Source organism: Aedes aegypti, chromosome 2, assembly GCF_002204515.2.
Source record: "Aedes aegypti strain LVP_AGWG chromosome 2, AaegL5.0 Primary Assembly, whole genome shotgun sequence".
In the NCBI taxonomy this organism is placed as follows: Eukaryota; Metazoa; Arthropoda; class Insecta; order Diptera; family Culicidae; genus Aedes; species Aedes aegypti.
In genome coordinates, this window is record NC_035108.1 from 331,490,559 (window position 1) to 331,510,136 (window position 19,578).

General features: G+C 37.2%; 1 protein-coding gene across 1 annotated transcript; it reads right to left on the reverse strand.

The window, feature by feature from the left end:
- Positions 1-261: 261 nt before the first annotated feature.
- On the reverse strand, positions 262-18,447 carry LOC5574676 (actin-like protein 6A). The gene is made up of 3 exons (XM_001661539.2): positions 18,111-18,447; positions 17,088-17,443; positions 262-1,156 (listed from the first exon to the last, which is right to left on the reverse strand). The coding sequence occupies exons 1-3, from the start codon at positions 18,307-18,309 to the stop codon at positions 443-445; spliced, it is 1,269 nt and encodes a 422-aa protein (XP_001661589.1). The 5' UTR covers positions 18,310-18,447; the 3' UTR covers positions 262-442.
- Between the last annotated feature and the right edge of the window lie 1,131 nt (positions 18,448-19,578).

Below are 19,578 nucleotides of genomic sequence, written 5' to 3' on the forward strand. Positions count from 1 at the left end.
GTAACAATATAAGGGTCCTCAAGCTTCTTGTGGGCCGCAAAAAAAAGAAAGCAAGCTTGTATAAAAATAGTGACCAAGTTTCTAAAAAGATACCTGCTACCAGCCCTGTATCAGTTGACCGAGAGAAGTTATTCAACATCAGCAAATACTTATAAGTATACCGTATACGGTTGAATGTTGATGGAGAATCGGTACTTTGGACGGAGTTCAAAACAAATAATCTATTTTTGGGATTCCGGCGCAAATGAGAAGAAATGTGCAAACGAAGTTTTTTTTTTTACTCACGTTCAGAGAGGTTAAACTTTCAATCTATTTCCAGGCAGCGCTGACTATTACAATTACACTGCTCCACGATTAGTAAAATCTTAATCAGGCTAAGCACATCCTTAAAGTCTAGGGTTTCAATAATTTGTTGTCGCCATTCCATAGTCATCGTCCCAGTTCAAGGGCACTTCCTTTCCACTTGACTTTTGCCGGATTCTTCGTACTCCTGAGAGGAAATCCACATCTGCTGGAATGTACCAATGCTGGCCAGGATTGATCCTCCGATCCAGGCACCGAACCGCCGTTCCACGGATCCGTTGGCGGAAATCATCTTCAGCCGGGTGTTGGAGGGTGCCCGGTGCTGCAGATCTCGGTTCAAACGTTCCGGGAAGCCCGGGAGAAGAGTATTGCCTCCGGTGACGACGACCGATCCGTACAACGATAAACGAACATCGGCATCGCACATTCCAACGCTGGTGGAGGCCAACTGACCGGCTCCCAGCATCGTGTGGTCAAACAGGCTTTCGGCCAGCTTGAATCGCTCTGGACCGAAATCCTGATGGTACCCGTTGGGGAACTCGTAATGGACAGCTGGGATCTGAGCTGCTGTGCGCTCGTCATATGGCGTTTCCAGAACCTGCACAACCGACATCTGGAAGTCCTGAAGGAGGCCCTTCAGCATGTACTGCTGCCAGGAAGAAGTCAATTTGTCCGGCAGTTGACGCGGAGTGAAACGGGCATTGTCCCGCTCTTTGATGACATCCTTGGCAGCGATTCCGTACGCCGGAGTTAAATCGATGTTTTGGCCCTCGAGGTACTGTCGGCACTGCAGCGAGAGATAATCGCCGCCGAGAGGTGACTTCACAACGGCTTGACTGAGGACGTATCCTTCCTGGAAGAGGTGAAACCGTTAAAATGGGGAATTCGATTGTATGAAGAACCGTTTGCCAGAATATGTTTTTTTTTTGTTTTCAGAAAACTATTCCCTACCATTAGCCGAAATACCAATTCCCAGAACTCTTTTTAATGTGTCCGAATCCTCTGAGCAGAATCTCAATAGAGAAACTTTGAAGTAGATTGGAGTAGCACAGATTTCCCAAGATTATATGTAGGATTTTTTTTTCTTTTGAGTGACCCACCGCACTCCCCCACACCAAAAAGCTCCGAAATGAGCTTTAGGCAACACGGCAAAATTGGAAATAAATCTACATTAAATGGCTAAGAACAAACAAAATAAAGACTAAACAAAATTAAATGAGAGTATAATATAAAAAAAAAACAAATAGTGCGCTTCTAGTGGATTGATTATCCTTTTAAAGAAGCACATAAACACATATACATATTTAAACTACATTAAAACATTTTTTTTTTGTATGGTATTCAGTTGGAGCTGCCTGACAGCTTAACTTGTCAAGGCTGAACCCTCGGTCTGGCTTTTGCCAAGTTTCCCCTCTACCAGGACCAATACTCAGACGGACTAGGCAATGGCGCCCACATGAACACTGCTTTTTTATTAGTATTGTGACGTGGTAGTTTTTGAAAAGTACCCATATTCCCTTGCTTCTGAGAAAAGGAAGCATTGCGAAAATCAGCAGCTCCATCAGAATTTGTTTGAAATAGTAGTGTAGTAGTGTCATTACTAATACCGTCTAGTCGAAATGGTTTTGAATAATTTGTCATTCAAGTGCTATTCTGATTACTCCTGTCTTTTACGTAAGATTAGAGTCTTAAATGTCAATTGTCGTCAAGTCTTAACAAAATTAGTCTGTTTAGTAAGAGTTCTAGTTAATTTCATTTTTTGTTGTTAAAAGTATTCATTGGACATTACGTTCATAAATCCTTAAAGAAAAAAGTCGCTTTCCTTGTCTGTTCAACAATTTTTCGAAACTAGCAAGTGTACCCTAATGATCGATCTCAGCGTCTTACTTTCCATAGTCATTTTTATAGTGAACTAGTGGTCCCGGCAAACTTCGTCTTGCCATCAAGTAGGCTGTTGAAGCCCGCTATGAATCGTCCCATACAAAATGACAGTTCCGTTCACTCTCGTTTTTCCGACATTCCCGGTGAATATCATGGAACTTTTATACACACAAACACGTCGGAGCCCTTGACGAACAAAATGGAGAACGAATCATCCAAATCCGCTGACCCGTTCGTAAGCCATTTCGTGACATACAAACACCATTCCATTTTTATTTATATAGATTGAAGAGTAAAGTTACCTTTTAAGCCTTGATTACACAGTGCGCGCTATGCACGAACATTTGTGCAAGTTGCACGAATGTTTGCGCGAACTGTGTAATATGTGCACGAACCACCAGCAAACATTATAGGAACATATTCGTGCATTAAAATATGTTGGTTCGTCGAACTTGCGTTGCATAGCAACCGTAGAATGTTGTGTAGAACAACAGGAAAACAAATTACTCATTTGATCAGATTGATAATGAAAACATTGGTGACGGAAAAAAATTCTCCAGAGTCTCCAGGATTTTTTCGAAGTTCTCCCCAGGGATGTTACAGAAATTACTCCAAGATAATTTCTACAGTGATCCAAACAGCGATTTTCCAGGGAATCCACAAAGAATTTTTCCAGAGATTCCTCTAGAAAGAACTTCTAATCACAACTAGATTTTTTCAGACCGGCTCAGATAGGGCTCCAGGAGTACCTTTAGCAATTCCTACCAGAAGTTTCTTCACGAATTTCACCAAGGATTATTCCAAAGATTTATCCAGAAATATCTTTAGAGGATTACACAATGAGTAATTTACAGAGTTCCTGCTGGAATGCCTCCAGCGATTCCTTCATAGATTGATCCGGTAATATTTTCAATGAGATTTATCCAGAAGTTTTTTCAAGAATTCCACCAGCAGCTGGTGCAGGGATTCCTTCATTCTTCCAGGGATTTTTCAAGCGATTTATCATGATGTTTCCTCAGAGTTTCTCCAGAAATTCTTCCGTAAACTGCTCCAAAGATTCTTCTAAAAAAATCTCTACAGGGATTATTGCAGAGTTGTCTCCAAAGATTTCTTCAGGAATTCCTACAAGGGTTAAAACAACTGCTTCTAGGATTACTAAAGAAATTACTCCAGAAATCTCTCCACGAATTCCTCCAAGGATATTTGCAGGGTTTTCCCCAGGTAGTACTCTTGGATTTTTTCCAGGAATCATTCCGGAGTTTTTTTTTTCAGGGATTCTCAGAGAAATCCATTATCCAGAGATTTTACAAGTAGTTACTTCACGAATTCCTCAAGAGTTGATTCTATCAATTTTCCCAAAGGAATCTCAACGAAATCGCTACATAAATTGTTCTGAATATCTTTTTTTCGGGGGTTCCTCCAAGAATTCTTATAGACTAGTTTTCCCATAAATTCATCCAGTAATTACTTCAGAAACATCTCAAAAATTCTACCAAGGATTCCTCCAAGTTTTTTTTTCTAGACACTCCTTTCCTAAAGATTGTATTGGAGAGATACCTTGATGGATTTCTGGAGGAATACCTGTATGGATTCCTAGGGTAATCCCTTCTTCTTCTTTTCTGGCGTTACGTCCCCACTGGGACAGAGCCTGCTTCTCAGCTTAGTGTTCTTATGAGCACTTCCACAGTTTTTAACTGAGAGCTTACTATGCCAATGATCATTTTTGCATGCGTATATCGTGTGGCAGGTACGAAGATACTCTATGCCCTGGGAAGTCGAGAAAATTTCCAACCCGTAAAGATCCTCGACCGGTGGGATTCGAACCCACGACCCTTAGCTTGGTCTTGCTGAATAGCTGCGCGTTTACCGCTACGGCTATCTGGGCCCCTCAAAGGGCCTAAAAAAATAATTAGCCTTTAGGATTTTTTTGAGCAATCCCTACAAAAAATCCCTAGCGGAACTTCTGAGACAATCCCTGGAGAAATATCTGGTTAAATTTCTAAAAGAAGCACTGTATAAATTCTTAACGGAGAAGAATATCCGGAGAAATCTCTAGAAGAATTCCTGTAAAACAAATGTTGGAACTATTTTTGGAGGAACCCGTGAAGAGAGTTTTCTGTAATCCACGAGGAATTTTCTGAAGAAATTGCTGAATAAATCTCAGGAGGAATCCTTGTAGAGATTTTTTCAGAGGAGTCTGAAAAAAAATCTGTAGTAATTTCGGAAGGATTACATAGATTCCAAGGAACACACATGTTGTAATTGATGCATATTAACTCTTATATGACTAGATTTTGTCATATAAGAGTTAATATGCATCAATTATAACATGTGTGTTACTCGGGATAACATGTTGAGGGAATCCATATTTGGAGAAAACCCTGGAAAATTTCTTCATTATAGTGACTTTACTGGAGGACTCCCTAGCGAAATTGCTGGAATAATCTTTGAAGAAATTGCCAAGTTTGTAGATAAACACCTGTAAAAATTGCTTAAAGGAGCCTTGTAGAAACTATTCCGGAGGAATCTTTGAAAGAATTTGGAGAGGAATCATTAAAGAAATTCCTAAAAAATACGGTTATGATCCATAGTGCTAGGGGTCCATTTTGTTAATCCAGCTGACTTCAGTCGAGTCATTTTAATCGATTCGACTTATTAATTTATATATTCATATGTGCTGTATGCATTCATGTATTGCCGCTGTAGAGATGAGTTTTTTGCTCCAAAACCGTTTAATCTTGAATAATGTGGTAATTTCAAAGGAAATTGCCTACATTTAGGCATATTGGGCAGATTTTCAAAGTTTAATTTTGCAATAAACTGATCAAATACTCGTGTTATAAGAATTTCGACATTATTTTCAGATTCAGGAGACCCAAATTTAGTAGACAGGGAAATTTTTAATTCTTAAATCTGATATGTGATATGGTGATCAATTTCGCCCCAATGTATTGCAATGTGTCATTTAAATTTTTTGATATTAAAACTATTTTTATAATATGTTAAATATTATTTAATGAAAAATCAATGCATAAACTGATAAAGATCAATGGAGTACTGATTTTGTCGAAATTTATTTGACAATATTTGAATTCTGAAGGATAACACAACAAAAAGTTGTAAAATAGTAATTAATTTGCCAGTTTTTGTGACATGCTCAAGAGTTATATTTGATCTGTAAAAGTAACTACAATAACAGCTTAAATTTTATCTATTACTTGAATTGTAGATAACGGGAATTGTAAGACCGATTTATGGCCAATTTTCTTTTGATATTTGTGTTTTATAGTGGAATCTATATAAATAAAAATGGAATAGTGTTTGTATGTCACGAAATGGCTTACGAACGGGTCAACGGATTTGAATGATTTTTTCTCCGTTTTGTTTGTCAAGGGTTCCGACGTGTTTGTGTGTATTAAAATCCCAGGATATTCACCGGGAAAGTTGAAAAACAAGAGTGCACGGAACTGTCATTTTGTATGGGACGATCCATAGCGTTTTTCAGCAGCCTACTTGATGGCAAGACGAAGTTTGCCGGGACCACTAGTATGATAATAAATTACAATGTGTTGCAAGCCACTCCGCCGTTGTAAGTCATCCTGTACCCCAATAAGTTTAAAGGAATGTTTGCCTTCAAGAAATTCTCCAGGATTTTTCCATTAATCCATTTTCAGGATTTTAATTATTAATCACAAGTTTTGATCAGAAGTTCTACCAGAATTTCTTCTCGGTTTTTCTCAACTGATTTCTATTAGAATAACTCAAGAAAGTCATTATAGGTCCTTCAGTGAATTTTTCCACCCCGATAACGTTTGCAAATTGTTTAAGGAATGTACAAAATTATGATTTTTTATGGATTCATACTAGTTTTTATCAGCACACTCCCAGCAAGAGCAGAGCCCGTTTCTTAGCTTAATTTCGTGTAATATATCATCAAACATTTCTCCCAGAACAATAGGATTCTAAAACCCTGTCCTAATTTTAGTATAAAACGGTTAAGTTTAGGCCAGAAACACATGTTTACACAATTTTTGAATGCTTTTCGGTGGTTTACGGCCAAAAAACCTTTTTTTCTGATTTTTGAGATTTAGTCGCACCCCTTGGTTTCAACTCAAATTTTGGGTGTATTTTGTTTTCCGTATCCCTTCCGAAATGTCAAATAGAAACAACCCCAGTGTTAAAAAGATGAGCCCCTGTGTCGTTTTTGCCGACTCAGTGAATGTCAAACATGACCTCAAGTGTCAAGGTTTAAATTTGAACTATTTTGAAAATTAAATTTTAAATGTGATATAACCGTTATTTGAACAGGAAAAAATGCTAAAGTGGTTGCAAGAACATGTTCTTTTGTCTTATAAAATTTAAATAAGATTTCATTAAAAATTTTAGGACCCCATTATGGATGTAAAAACGCCTGGCCTGTAAAGTTATCTAAAAATAAATGTTAGATACAATGTCCTAGGGCAAACAATTATTCATATGAGCCAGAAATGTAAAAAATCGTTGAGGAATGTATAGAACAATTGTTTGGTGTTCAGATGACTGGACTACATGATATTTTTTATATTATAATTTTTCTGATCCTATTTCTAAGCAGATGTATCATCAAATAGCCCCATTACTACGGCAAATAATGCGAATATTTTGATATGTCGAATACCTTGGGAACGTTTTCCTGAAACCATCAAAAACATTTGGACCAGTCTGTCTGAATACCGACCAATTGGTTATGGAATTGCTGGAAGCATTTATTCAATGAGGAACTCCTATAGGCTTCCAGGAAACAATAGTGGATTTATCTGTGGAAATACATGTTGATAATTTAATGTAGTATTTTTTGGAATCAGAAGAAATACTTTTAGGAATACGTGAAGAAGTGTTTTGAAGATGTTGTCTTATTGAACTTTGTAATCTGGTTTCGTTCAAGAGTTCTTCATCGTAATGTCAAGCTTCAAAAGCAGTTTCTTTGTTTAAAACTGATTTTTCTTTTCGCTGAAGATGTGTTCACTGTGTTTCAGTTGAAGAGAATAGAAAACAGTGAACACACTTTCAAGTAAATGCTGTCGATTTTACACGAAAAAAACTGCTTCTGAAACTTCTGAAATTTCTTAGCCGAGTGGTAAGAGCGCGGCTACTAAGCAAAACCATGCTGAATCGGTCTAGGACCTTTTCGTATTGGAAATTTCCTTGACTTCCCTAGGCATAGAGTATCATCATACTTGCCACACGATATACGCTGCCGTGAATCGCAAGTCAGTCCCATCTGTAAAAAGTAGGCATTGAGAAAATGGGCTGTGAAGTTTCCAATCTCGTTTTCCATACGAATATTCAAAAAATTGTAGAGAATTGTAACATGTTTCAATCTTAATGAAACTTTCACAACTTGCTTTTCACTATGATATCCTTCCAAGAAAAATAGAAACATGATCAAAACAAGTTACATTTTTGTGTTTCACGGTGCGAAAGTTTGTAGTTGGACTGATATGCGGTTACTTTTCATTATGGGACAATTCTACTTGCTGTTTTTTCCTCATTTTTTTGAACAAATCATATTATTTCATTAGTGCAGCTGAAAGAGCATTGGAAGAGATGTTGAAAACTGAACTCAACTCAATTTTGACGAAAATGCAGATGGGACTGACTTGCGATTCACGGCAGTACGAATGCATACGAAAATATCAACTTTGACAAAAAAAAAACTGTGGGAGTGCTCATTAAACACTAAGCTGAGGAGCAGGCTCTGTCCCAGTGAGGACGTAGTGCCAATAAGAAGAAAGAATAATGTTTAATTCTCTATTCCAAATACAGTCAACTCTCCCTAACTCGATATTGAAGGGACCATCGAGTTAGGGAGGTATCGAGTTACAGAAGACATAACCGGTGCAAATACGATCCAAGGGACCATCGAGTTAGCCATGAAAACCAACTTTGACTATGGTTCTCTAACTCGATATCGAGTTACGCAATATCGAGTAAGGGAGAGTAAACTGTACTTTTAAAAATAAATTAACTCAAGACATTTTGAATTGACTTTTGGAAGTGAGTAATCAGTTCCTGAAAGAATTCTTAGAGAAGTCACATTCTAAGAAAAACCTTTCTAGATGTTTTTGATTAATAGCCTGGTAGTGGTAATCGTAGAATAAAATCCTAAAGTAGTTTTTCTGTTGAAAATCCTATGATAATTATAAGAAATTCCTGAAAAAAGAAATAAGAGAAATTTCAAAAGGAACGATCTAAGCAACAGCGGAAAGCATTGGAGAATACTCTTGAAAACTTGGTAATTCCCTCAAAATAATTTTATAGAAATGCGATATAGCAATACCTTAAAGATTTACTAGTGTAACTTTTCTATAGATTATAAAATTTTCTGTAGATGAAAAACGAAACAAGGTCCTTTCGTAAATTTGCAGAAATATGTCATTTCAAACCTCGAATGAAATGCTATATGTTTTTCAAGGGTATTGTCATATAGATCTTGATTTTTCAACGAATTCTCTGTAGGATTTCTTCGACATTTTTATTATGTCACTCTTAAATCTGAATCCTGAACATGCTTGCAAAGATGGGTCTCCAAAAATGTCTCCTAGAATGCCTAAAAGTAAAGAAAAATTAGTTGAAAGAAATAGTTTGTAAATAAAATACTCTGAATACAGCAACACGAACAATGAATACACCACACATTGGTTGCTTTGACCATCAGTTATGGAACCACAGACGTGTTTGTTCGAACCGTGTAATATATGAGCGAACAATTTCGTTAATACAGAACCTCGAACAGTTCGCGCGAATATTGAACGAATTTTTTTGAGCGAACGTTCGTGCATTGCGCGCACTGTGTAATCAAGCCTTTAGGCTTCTATTACAGTTTCCTACAAGATTCACTTTTCGGTGGCAAATGCAACGCTTCAAACGCCTATTTTCTACTTGTAAATTTTGCGAAAATGAAGCTGGAATTTGGTTATTTATACCGCTGTTACAAATGAGGTATTTCTTGTTATGGCAATGTAAAAACCATATTAAAATAAGATTGTCGCCACTTATTTCTACTCAGTGAATCTACTCGTCATTTTCCTAAGAGTTCCTAAGTATTCCCTACGTCGTATATGATAACGATGTATCTAGCTAGCTAATAGTAAGAGTGGCTACGGATCATTCTGGTTAGCAAAAGGCAAACTGATCGTCACCAATAGTATTAATGTCCACTTCGAATAGATTAATTATTTGAAATGGGCATCAATTCCATCAATAACGCAGAATGTCCGTTGGATCACATCCGAGATATTATTGCGTCTATGCCATATGAATTATGACGCGGCTTTAAGCAAAAAATGCCAAAATGTGATACCACCACTACAGGTTACGCCTTTGGTTTCCATCATATGGGCTAATGGATTATGCCCTCCCATCGCGGCAAGGTCGCATAACCAAGGGGAGGGATATTTAAACTACATTAAAACATTATACTAAATCTATCGAATTGCTTGTAGACGGTTAACATTAGGAGAGAAACAAAAGAGTTTTTTTTTAAATTAACAATTGAGCTACATGCGTTAACCCTATTTCGCCCATGACTTTTTTTCATAATTAAAAATATATTAAATGTACATTTTTGCGCAAAATCGTAAAACAAAACCTTGTTTTTAAACTATGAATTAGTGTTCAAAGTAACTTAAAATCAAATATGAGGTGGTGCTCTGATGCACCACCAGAAACTGAGAGTACTTTATGGCTTCATCGATTTTTTTCAGATGAGCTATATTCAAATACTTTTGTAATTGTCGTTTGTTATCTCTTTCTTTACCTAACTTGTTACATGAGTACAATCCAATACTTCGATGTTTTCCAACAATGGAAGTACCATCAACTGGATTTATCTTAACCCTTTCCCGCCCATGGTGTCTGCAGAGCACCAAAACTTTCAACTCCTGTATCTTTGAAAATAACGAACAAAATTAAATTGTTTTCACGCTGCTTCATAATTACACATCTCCTCTTTCACTTCAATGCCTTATTTTAGTTAAACGAATGTTTGCCCCATCGATGGGGCAAGTGTGTGTGGGTCAAAAGTTCGCTGGCTGAATCACAAAATATCGATACTTTTATAACGGGTATACTTTATGTCAGCTTTAGCGTTAGCGTTAGCGTAGTTACGGTATACTTCGTAGATTGGATACTAGCAACATTCATGTTTCTTTTTAATAATCTCATCCTGACTACTTTCAGGAACAAGGCAGGGAGTATACCTTGTTCAAATCATAAACAAGAATACTAAAAGCATGAATATCACTATTCCCGGCCACGCCCATCATTAACGTAACTTGGGATAGGGGAAGGAAATGTTGATGTAGCACTTACTTAATGAGAGGCCACCGACTCAGCGACACCCTCATAAGTGCTACGGAGTTGGAAGTTGGGGAAGGTATATTGTCAGGATTCGCCTAGAAAGCTGGCGATAGACCATAAACATTTGTTGTTAAAGTGTTTTCAATTTAATCTTTTGAATGCCGGAAATCAAAAGAGAAAACAATAGTTTATTTATAGTATAATATATAACGGGTATACTTTATGTCAGCCAAAAACAGATGTTCGCAGAAGAATACACACTAAATATTTAAAATAAAATACCCAAAATTGGATTGATTGTAGTATACCCAAAAATATCAGTTTTTCCCCAAAATCAAGAAAATCGTAAAACGTTTGTAACTTTATGCACACGAACAAATTTTGCCAAATTTAAAGCTAATATGTGGTCGGTGTTCAGACAGAATGAACCAAATGTTTTCAATGATTTCAGAAAAATGTACTAAAAGCATTCGAAATATTTATTATTTTATTTGCTGCATTATATTATTTGCTGCAAAAATGCAACATATCTATTTGATGATACATACGTATACAAAGAGCATCTTAAAAATCAGAATTGACTGATTCATTAACATATCTTTCAACTACCAAAATTTCATCTATTCTGTCTGAACACCGACCGTATATGGCTCGTACTTTTACCCCGCTGATTAGAACTCTTGCCCTACTATGGGCCAAAATGGTTTCCAAAGCTTATGCAAAAACTAGTACCCCCCAAAGCATGATAGGCTTAGAAACGCTCTTACATAAAAAAAATAAAAAGGATGTTTTTTTATATAATTCCTTGTAATGGAAGTTTAACCGAAATTACAATGTTCACGTCCAAAAACAAAAAAAATAGCTATAACTCTCAAATGTCAATCTATTTCTCAAATATTTGGAATGAAAGTCCCTTACTTGAATAGCATTCGAACCGCCATGATATTTAAACCATTTGTTTTGAATAGAGCTAGCCCACTTTACTATATGCCTTTTTTCGTTCTGCCATACAAAATGATACAACCTGAAGGACTTGATATAAGTTATCTATGAATTTATTTTGACTAAGTTTTTCAAATACTGTGGGTTACAAACAGTTTCAATTTCGAAAGAATTTTGGACAAACAGATATGAACGATTATTTGAAATATCTAAACGACTAATACTAAAGGTCTTCTAAGCAAACTATTGTGAATTGTCTGAAACCAGTGTTGACGGACTGACACTCAATTATCAATCAATGAGCTCTCCCGCTAGAGCAAACTCATTTGAGATCTGCTTTGCACACTCAAGCCGTCAAAAATGATTCAGTCATGAAACCCGTCATCTCTTGCGAAAAACCGAATGTTGTTGTTTACGTTAGAAAGGGATACTCTAATTCTACCAGACTAACAAGAAAATATTGTTTTGTGTGAGTAATACGAGACAATGAGTCAAAAGGATGAGTCAACTCATCCATGATTTTTTGACTGCTGAGTTGCGTGATTGACAACTCAAGCATGAAAAATCTCAAGCGTTAGTTATGAGAAATTGAGTTTCTCACAACACTTTTTTTCTTCGTTTTTAAATATATCATTGACATTTTTGTCAAAACCACCACTCATAACTTTTGGAATAGCCGAAGAAAATTTTTGGCATGGTAAAAATAACCTACCAGTACTTATTTTCAGTCGAAATGCCGAAACTACATGATTCAAATCTCAATTTATGTATTAAATTGTATCTTAATTTAGACCACAATTTCACAAAAAGGCAAAATTTAATGATTTGCTTCTTAGAATGCTTTTGGATTTATGCGTTAGACTCGGTCCATGGCCGATTCTTAGATTTTTTAAGATCTGGTTAAACATTTTTTGGACCAAAAGAATTGATAGAAACGATATCTTGTCAAAACATATTTGATTGCTATAGGAGAGCTGGGTATTTTTTATATGCTCTGCTTATTGTCATTCTTTATGAATTTCAAGAAATGTCAGCCAAGATTTTTTTAATAGAATCCACAAAAGCTTCTTGACAACCTGCTAATTACCTATTCATTCATCTTTCATAGAACCTTCAAGTGAATGGTCAATTTTCGCATGGATTCTCTTTGAGACTTTTACAAAGATCTATTCAAGAATTTACCATGTAATCCATAAAATCTCTTTTGAATCTACTCAACATCACCAGAAGTCTATAAAACATTCCACAAGAAATTATAAAAAATTCTTTAAGAAACCAACCATTTTTGTACATGTTGCAAAAACAAAATAGAAACCGTTAATTATCCTTATGCGAAGTGCTAGCTCCCAGACAGCTGCTCACCTTACGGCAAAATTCTTTGGTTTCACCCATAGTGTTTCAAATTGAAACAAACTGAAATACATATTTTCCCTGTGTTCTACAGTCTTCCCTGCCATTTGTGATTCCCGGATTTTTCCCGCTTATCCCTACTTTCCCGGATCGATGGACACCCTGTTTAAGTAATTTTCCAAGAAAGACCTCAAATAATTTATCCAAGATTTTTCCAGATATGTCTCTAGGGAGGTGTCTCGGATATTTCTTTAGATGTTGTTCAAAAAATTTGTGAAAAAAAACCGAAGGTGATTTTTAATCAAATTCTATAGTATTTTCTGATAAAACTTGTGTAGAATTTTTTCAATGAACAATTCCAAGGATCTATAAACAAAATCCCTAACTTCTGAGGAAGTTGGTAGATTGTCCAATGGTAATTAAACGAAAACATAAATAATCGAATTCCTGAATTGTCTGAAGGAATACGGTGCACTCAGAATACGCGAAAAGCAGTTAAAATAAAGATAAATAACAATAACAGTGAAGAAATCGCTTAAACAACATCAAATGCAATTCTTCAACAAAATTAGAGTGCCTGTAAACAAATTTAAATCCATTTAATTGCAGTAGGATTTGTTGGTATGAGACCTTGGATGCAATTTAGAAGATTCTATGAAGATTTTAGTTGATAAATTACTCCAGAATTGTTTGGAAGCACTGCAGGAATAGGTGGTGCATTAAATGTTAGAGATATTAATAGCAAAAAATATGGAGAAATTTGATAAGGAAACCCTAATTGTATTAATTGAGCAAACGGCAGGATAATATGGCTGAATTATTTAGAGCAATCCCTGAAGAATTTTGGAAGATTTCCCGAGACAAACTGTTAAACTTGTCTGTAGTCCGAGCGAAGAGCGAGACTCGACAGAAATCTTATTGCATGTTAACCCGTACAGGCCTGAGTGAACGAAAAAAAAAAGAACCAAAAAATCTCACCCCTCAGCGAATACTGAACGGATTTCAGTTATATTTCGTCAGTATAATCGTCGTCATCTCGTCATCGACGAAAGAATGCACGACGAACTTCAATCCAAAATCGTCAACGAACTAATTTTTCTTCATACCGTTTGCTCTCCTTTCTCACAAAAAGAAAGCGTTCATTGCATACAATCGAATTTCGTTCGTTGCACTATCTTTAAGTGGGCTTCGTTTTAATTGGGCTTCCGTTAGGTGGGTTGTAGCCCACTTACAACGAAGACAAACGTCACTTTTTGACATTAAGCTAAATTTATCAAAGTTGGCACCCTTGAATTTGTATTGTATTTGATATTTTGACAGCTGAAAACTCAGCCCGATTAGTGAAAGTCTTTCATTAGGTGGGCTACCGGCAGTGATGAGAAAAGTACTGGAGCAAACATTTACCGCCTCTACATTTACATCTTTCTACACGACCATCAAAATCCAAAGCAAACCATGACCGTTCAAAACCAAAAAATGTCACGGCTCTTCAAAACTGTAATCTTCTTCTTCCTAACGTTTTTCAACCCCGAATGCGAAATGACTCGAGCACAGTGGTGACACGATTTTTGCGATTTTCGGGGTTTTGCATTTTGCTCGATAAAGGTAGCATGAAATTGAACTTGTTTATATGTATCGCAACGGAATGATTGTGCTCTTTCTGATAGAGCTAATAGATTTCATTTAGTTGAAAACACTAGCGAAATATTAGCGATTGAATGATTTAACCCTCTCTTTCCCACGACTTTGATCGACTATTTCTTTACGAAAAAAGCGTTTTTATCAAAAGTACTTGAACAAACAATGTTGCAAATGGTCTTAATTTTTCGAATTCGGTAAAAAAGTTTTTGGTTGTTTTTCAATAGTAAATTGATTGTTTATCAATAGTTTTAATATTGAAACAGTTAGTTTACTTTAGGATTAATGTGATGAGTATATGAACATATTCTAGTAACTATTACTAAGTATTCATCTAATTCGGGTTGTCTCCAGTTCGTCGAAAACTAGTGGAGCTCTGGAGCTACCATGGGAAAGAGAGGGTTAACACTTTTTTCAATCATTCACCTTGGAATGGCTGCCCGAAAACGGTCATAGTGGAGAGACAAAAACAGTCAAGCAGTGTGTGAACCGTTGGCAGCGCAACGCCTGATGGTATGAGCCATTTTACGAGACGTTTCGGAACAGCTGATCGCCGCAACGGCGTCAATTGACAGGAGACCTGGGATTAAATCCAGCGTGATTTTCAATAACGCCTCATCTTACCAAACGAGGACATGGAGAAAATGACAAAAAAGAGATCCAAAAATGTTCGTTACTGCAACATCACACCTAGTTATTGTATCAGCTACCTCTTTGTCACCCATATTGCACATAAAAAAGCACTTTTGTGATCAGAAATATTTTAATAATTTTTCTCCATTTAAGTTTTCGCCTGGATGAAAAGCTACGCTAGAAATGCGCACAGTCATCAACCATCATCATCGCGAAAACTGACGCCGATGATTGAAAAATCCCAGGTCTCCTGTCATTTGACCAGGCTTCGTAAAATGGCTTATTGATGCTGCTGCTGCTTTGTGTTTTGGTTGAATGGCAGAATCGATGAACTGTGGTGAATTGTGGTCACAGTTCCCAAGACTGGCTACCGGTTAAGTGCAACGAACGAAAGTTGACTGTACTCGCTTGCTACTCCGTGGTTCATCCATGAATTTATCTTAGGATGTTGCTTTGTGCGTTTTAAACGCAAATTTCAAATGCAGGAACGCCAAACGCGGTTAGAATTTTCTTGAGTACTACGATGTCAAAGACAGCTTTTCGTTGCTAGATTGGCGATGATATAGATAATTGTTGCTAGGAGTCCTTTTATTGTCTTTTTTTTTTGCCAGAAGTTTGAAGCACTTTCAGTAGAGATTTTCAACTCGAAAGCAAACAGATTTGTTCAGAAATTCCTCTAGGAATTCTGTGGGAAATTTCTCAGGCAAATTAACGAAGATTTTTCCCAGGCGTTCTTTCAGAGATGTCTCCAAAGACAAAGAAATTTTTGAAAACATAAATGCATTTCTAAAGACCTCTGATGAAACTTGCGTAAATTCTGAACAAACCCTTGATGAACAAAAATTTCTGATAGAAATTCTGGACTCTTGAGGAAGTTTAAGAATATTTCTTACATTGCTTTGATAATTTTGAAAAATAATCGTTCGAATCCCTGCAGCAATTTCGGAAGTAATTTCTTCAAAAACATCATATGCAATCTTTGAATAACTAGGGGGTGGGACGATTGCTGTAATAATAACTCGTGTAAACCCTTCAATAAACTTTTCTTTGAATTATATTTGGAGAATTACTTGAGAGATTTTTGGGAGAACTGCAGAAGCAATCCTTGTAAAAAATGCTAGAAAAATACGTATAAAAAACTATCAAATTACGTCATGAGGAATACTGGGTCGAATATATTGAGGAATTTCTGGGAAAGTATTTAATAGTTTTCCTCGAATAACACCCCGATGATTTTTATTGCAATTGCTGGGAGTAACAATGGATAATTTCTTGTAGTTATCCATTAAAAAAAATCCTGGTAAATCGGCATTGAAATTCCTGCATAATTTCTTTATTGAATTAACTCTGGAATAAAACTATAGGAATCTTTGAAATATCTCCTAGAATAATAATAATAACTAAAGAAATTGGCTGAAGAATCAAGATAAACATATCTGGAGTAAATCCTAGGATAGCATCTAGTAAAGTTTTCAGGAATTCTCTGTGAAAGTTACTTTAGGTAGTAGCGTTGGAGTGCTCAAACATTTTCTGGCGCAGGTTCTGTAGAAATCCTGCTAAGGAACCCTTAAAAGAATGCTGAATTAATGTCTGGGAGAATTGGTTGAGGAATCATTAGAGGAATCTGGAGAGATCCCTGTAGGAGTTATTGAAAGTATTACAAAAGAAATCTCTGGAGAAATCACAATACGAATTCCTAAAGTTTTTACTCAAGGAATCTGATGGATTCCTGAAAAACTCTGTAAAACAATCGCGTAATAATCCCTGAGGGGTTTTCTGGAGCTTCTAGAATTTTTCATCAGAAACAGAATAAGAAAAAAGTGACTTTAAAGCCCATTTTTATTGAAATAGAAACCTTTCATTAAAAACAGAGACTTTTAAAAGACTTTCAGGTCTTCAAAAAGATACCTGCTACCAACCCTACATTCTGGTAAACAGATTCTGAATACGTCCTTCTGGCAAATGGCATAACCCGGAAGTGCAAAAATAAACAAACTTACATGAACCGGAACGGCGGAAGTATGGGTGGCTCCACTGTCCACCACCAGAGCGGTAGCTCTTCCATTGGCAAACGCTGCCAGAACGGCATTCTTGACCAAAAAGAAAGCCGGAACGCTGTACTTCTCGAACATCAGCTCCGTCAGCCGTTCTCTGTTGTTCCGTACGTTCCACGCCGCTTCGGAGAACAGTACCGGATGGTACATAGATTCCGACTGGATCACCTTCGCGTAGGTATAGTCCAGCACCTTCTCGAACAGATCCCAGTTGTCGACCATTCCGTCCTTCATGTAGGTTTGAATCTCCATATTCGGCCGGGCAACGCTGACAAAGGTCGTATCCACGTAGTATTTGTTGGCTGGAATGTAGAATAAAAGTTGAGTTGGAGTCGTATATTACCAGGGTGGCCACAGAGAAAAAGTTGGGGTTTTTAATTTTAGTTTCAGGTGCCCTTGTTGCTAACTTAAACATTGAATTTTGAGAAACTCGTTCAGACATAGATATCACATAACCGAGCAACGAAATTGAGTATCCCAGAATGTTTTGGAGTCTGAAGAAACTTTCTTGCAATGCTTGTATGCGTACCTGGCCATTCTTTCATTGCTGGAAATAATTTGACTGATGCGTTAGCCAGCTATTCCATTTCTAAAAACACCTACTTCCGGAAATTACTAAAGGAATCTTTAAAGATTCTTTCAGCAATGAGTTTCTACCACAAATCAATCAGGATTTTCCATTTTAGACACAAATTCAATATTTTTTCATCGTTCCAAAGATGGAAGCAAATGCAGAGCTTGACTCTAGAATAATAGATAACACCTATGAGGCATAGGCCCTATGGCCTTCATTATTGATAAAGTATTTTAAATTCAATATAAATATATTTCCATCATCTTTCACCAACTCCCTGTATCAATATGAAATTAAGTCACTGTATTTCCCGGTGGCCTTTTCAAATCCCGCATATTTCCCGACGAGTGTGTGGTCACCCTGCATCACCGCCGGCAATCCAAATTCCTACTCACCACTTGCGACATTGTTGTCCACTTTCGTTTCCAGGTCCGAGTTTAGCGCAGCATCCGCCGGTCCAACTCCGACCACAGAAGGAATCTCCGCCTTCGGGGTGTCTTCCTGAGCATATCCGACTCGCAGCGAATGATGACCGGGATCGAACACCAGGGCGCCGATTTCATCGCCGCCGTACAGCATTCCACCGGCGCTCATGTTGGGGCTGTGCAAATCCTACCTGTTTGACGGAAAATATCCAATTTTTCACCGGAAAATGTGCAATTTTTCACCGAGCAAAACACTACAAGCCGGCGTCCCTTTTTCGGCAGGCGGCGTTTGACAGTGGGAAAGCCTTTTCGATGAAAACAAACCGCGAACGCCATTTTGACAGCTGCAGCAGAGCTGTGCCCAAAGACCTTTTCCACGCATTGAAAATTTCATTCATGCTGTGAACCATTTCACCGATTCATTTAAATTTTAGTCAAAATTTGACGTTTGAATCTGCGAAGATAGGGCTTGTTCATGAATTGTTGTTGTCACGGTGGGACTTGTTCATAACGTTCATAAGGGGGTGGGTGCGTCTCCTCAAAATGTAACAACCCATGCAAAATTACCAGACTAGTCATGCACAAATTACGTCACGCTCCGAGGGGGGGAGGGGGTCGAGCCAAGTGTGACAAGCCTTACAAATATTTCGGAGGACTCATACAAAAAACGTGACAAAGGGGGGGAGGGGGTCAAAAAAGTTAAAATTTAGCGTGACATAATTTAATCCCTATAATGTATACTACTTCGCGACTAAAAATGGGTGAACCACCGTGCGAAGTTTGATTTTTTACCAACTTCGCCGCGTCGCAACTCGATTCTCAATAGTGCGCATAATGCACACTGCGGATGGCATAGATGCGCACTATAGCGAAGCGACTCGCGACGCGGCGAAGTTGGTCAAAAATCAAACTTCGCACGGTGGTTCACCCAATTTTAATCGCGAAGCAGTATATAAGTTGTTAAGTATCGTAACAATACAAATATAGAGATTATTAGTGATCCTTTATAAGAGAGATACGCGGAAGCTGACATTTCTGTCAAAGTGTGAGCCAATCGAGCAGCGAGAGCTGTCAAAGCGTGAGCCAAACGAACATGCGTTATGTTTGTTTTGAACTTTTCTTGAGGAGTAATGTAATCCGCTTGAAATTATTTCGGTGAAAGTTGTTTTGCATAGAGCAAATAATATGACATATTTACCTCTTTTGAATGTTTGTCAATGCAATATTTAGTTAGTATTTTTTCTGCTGTTTATTAGTTTGGAAATGTAGCTCAAAGATCTATAACGAAACAAAATACACTTTTTAGAAATGAGAAAGTCATGTCCGTGTTATAATATTATTTTCGACGCCAAGCAAACTTAGCACTGCTGGTCTGTTGCCAAATCATTCCATTTTTCTTCCGCTAATCTCTCATATAAAGGATCACTAGAGATTATCT

Excerpts from the sequence above, each read along its gene's own strand:
- LOC5574676 (XM_001661539.2), bottom strand. The coding sequence starts at position 18,309 with ATGAGCGCCGGTGGAATGCTGTACGGCGGCGATGAAATCGGCGCCCTG. Across the intron at positions 17,444-18,110 it reads GGACAACAATGTCGCAAGTG|CCAACAAATACTACGTGGAT; the intron begins GTGAGTAGGAAT and ends TCTACATTCCAG. Across the intron at positions 1,157-17,087 it reads CTTCCGCCGTTCCGGTTCAT|GAAGGATACGTCCTCAGTCA; the intron begins GTAAGTTTGTTT and ends CACCTCTTCCAG.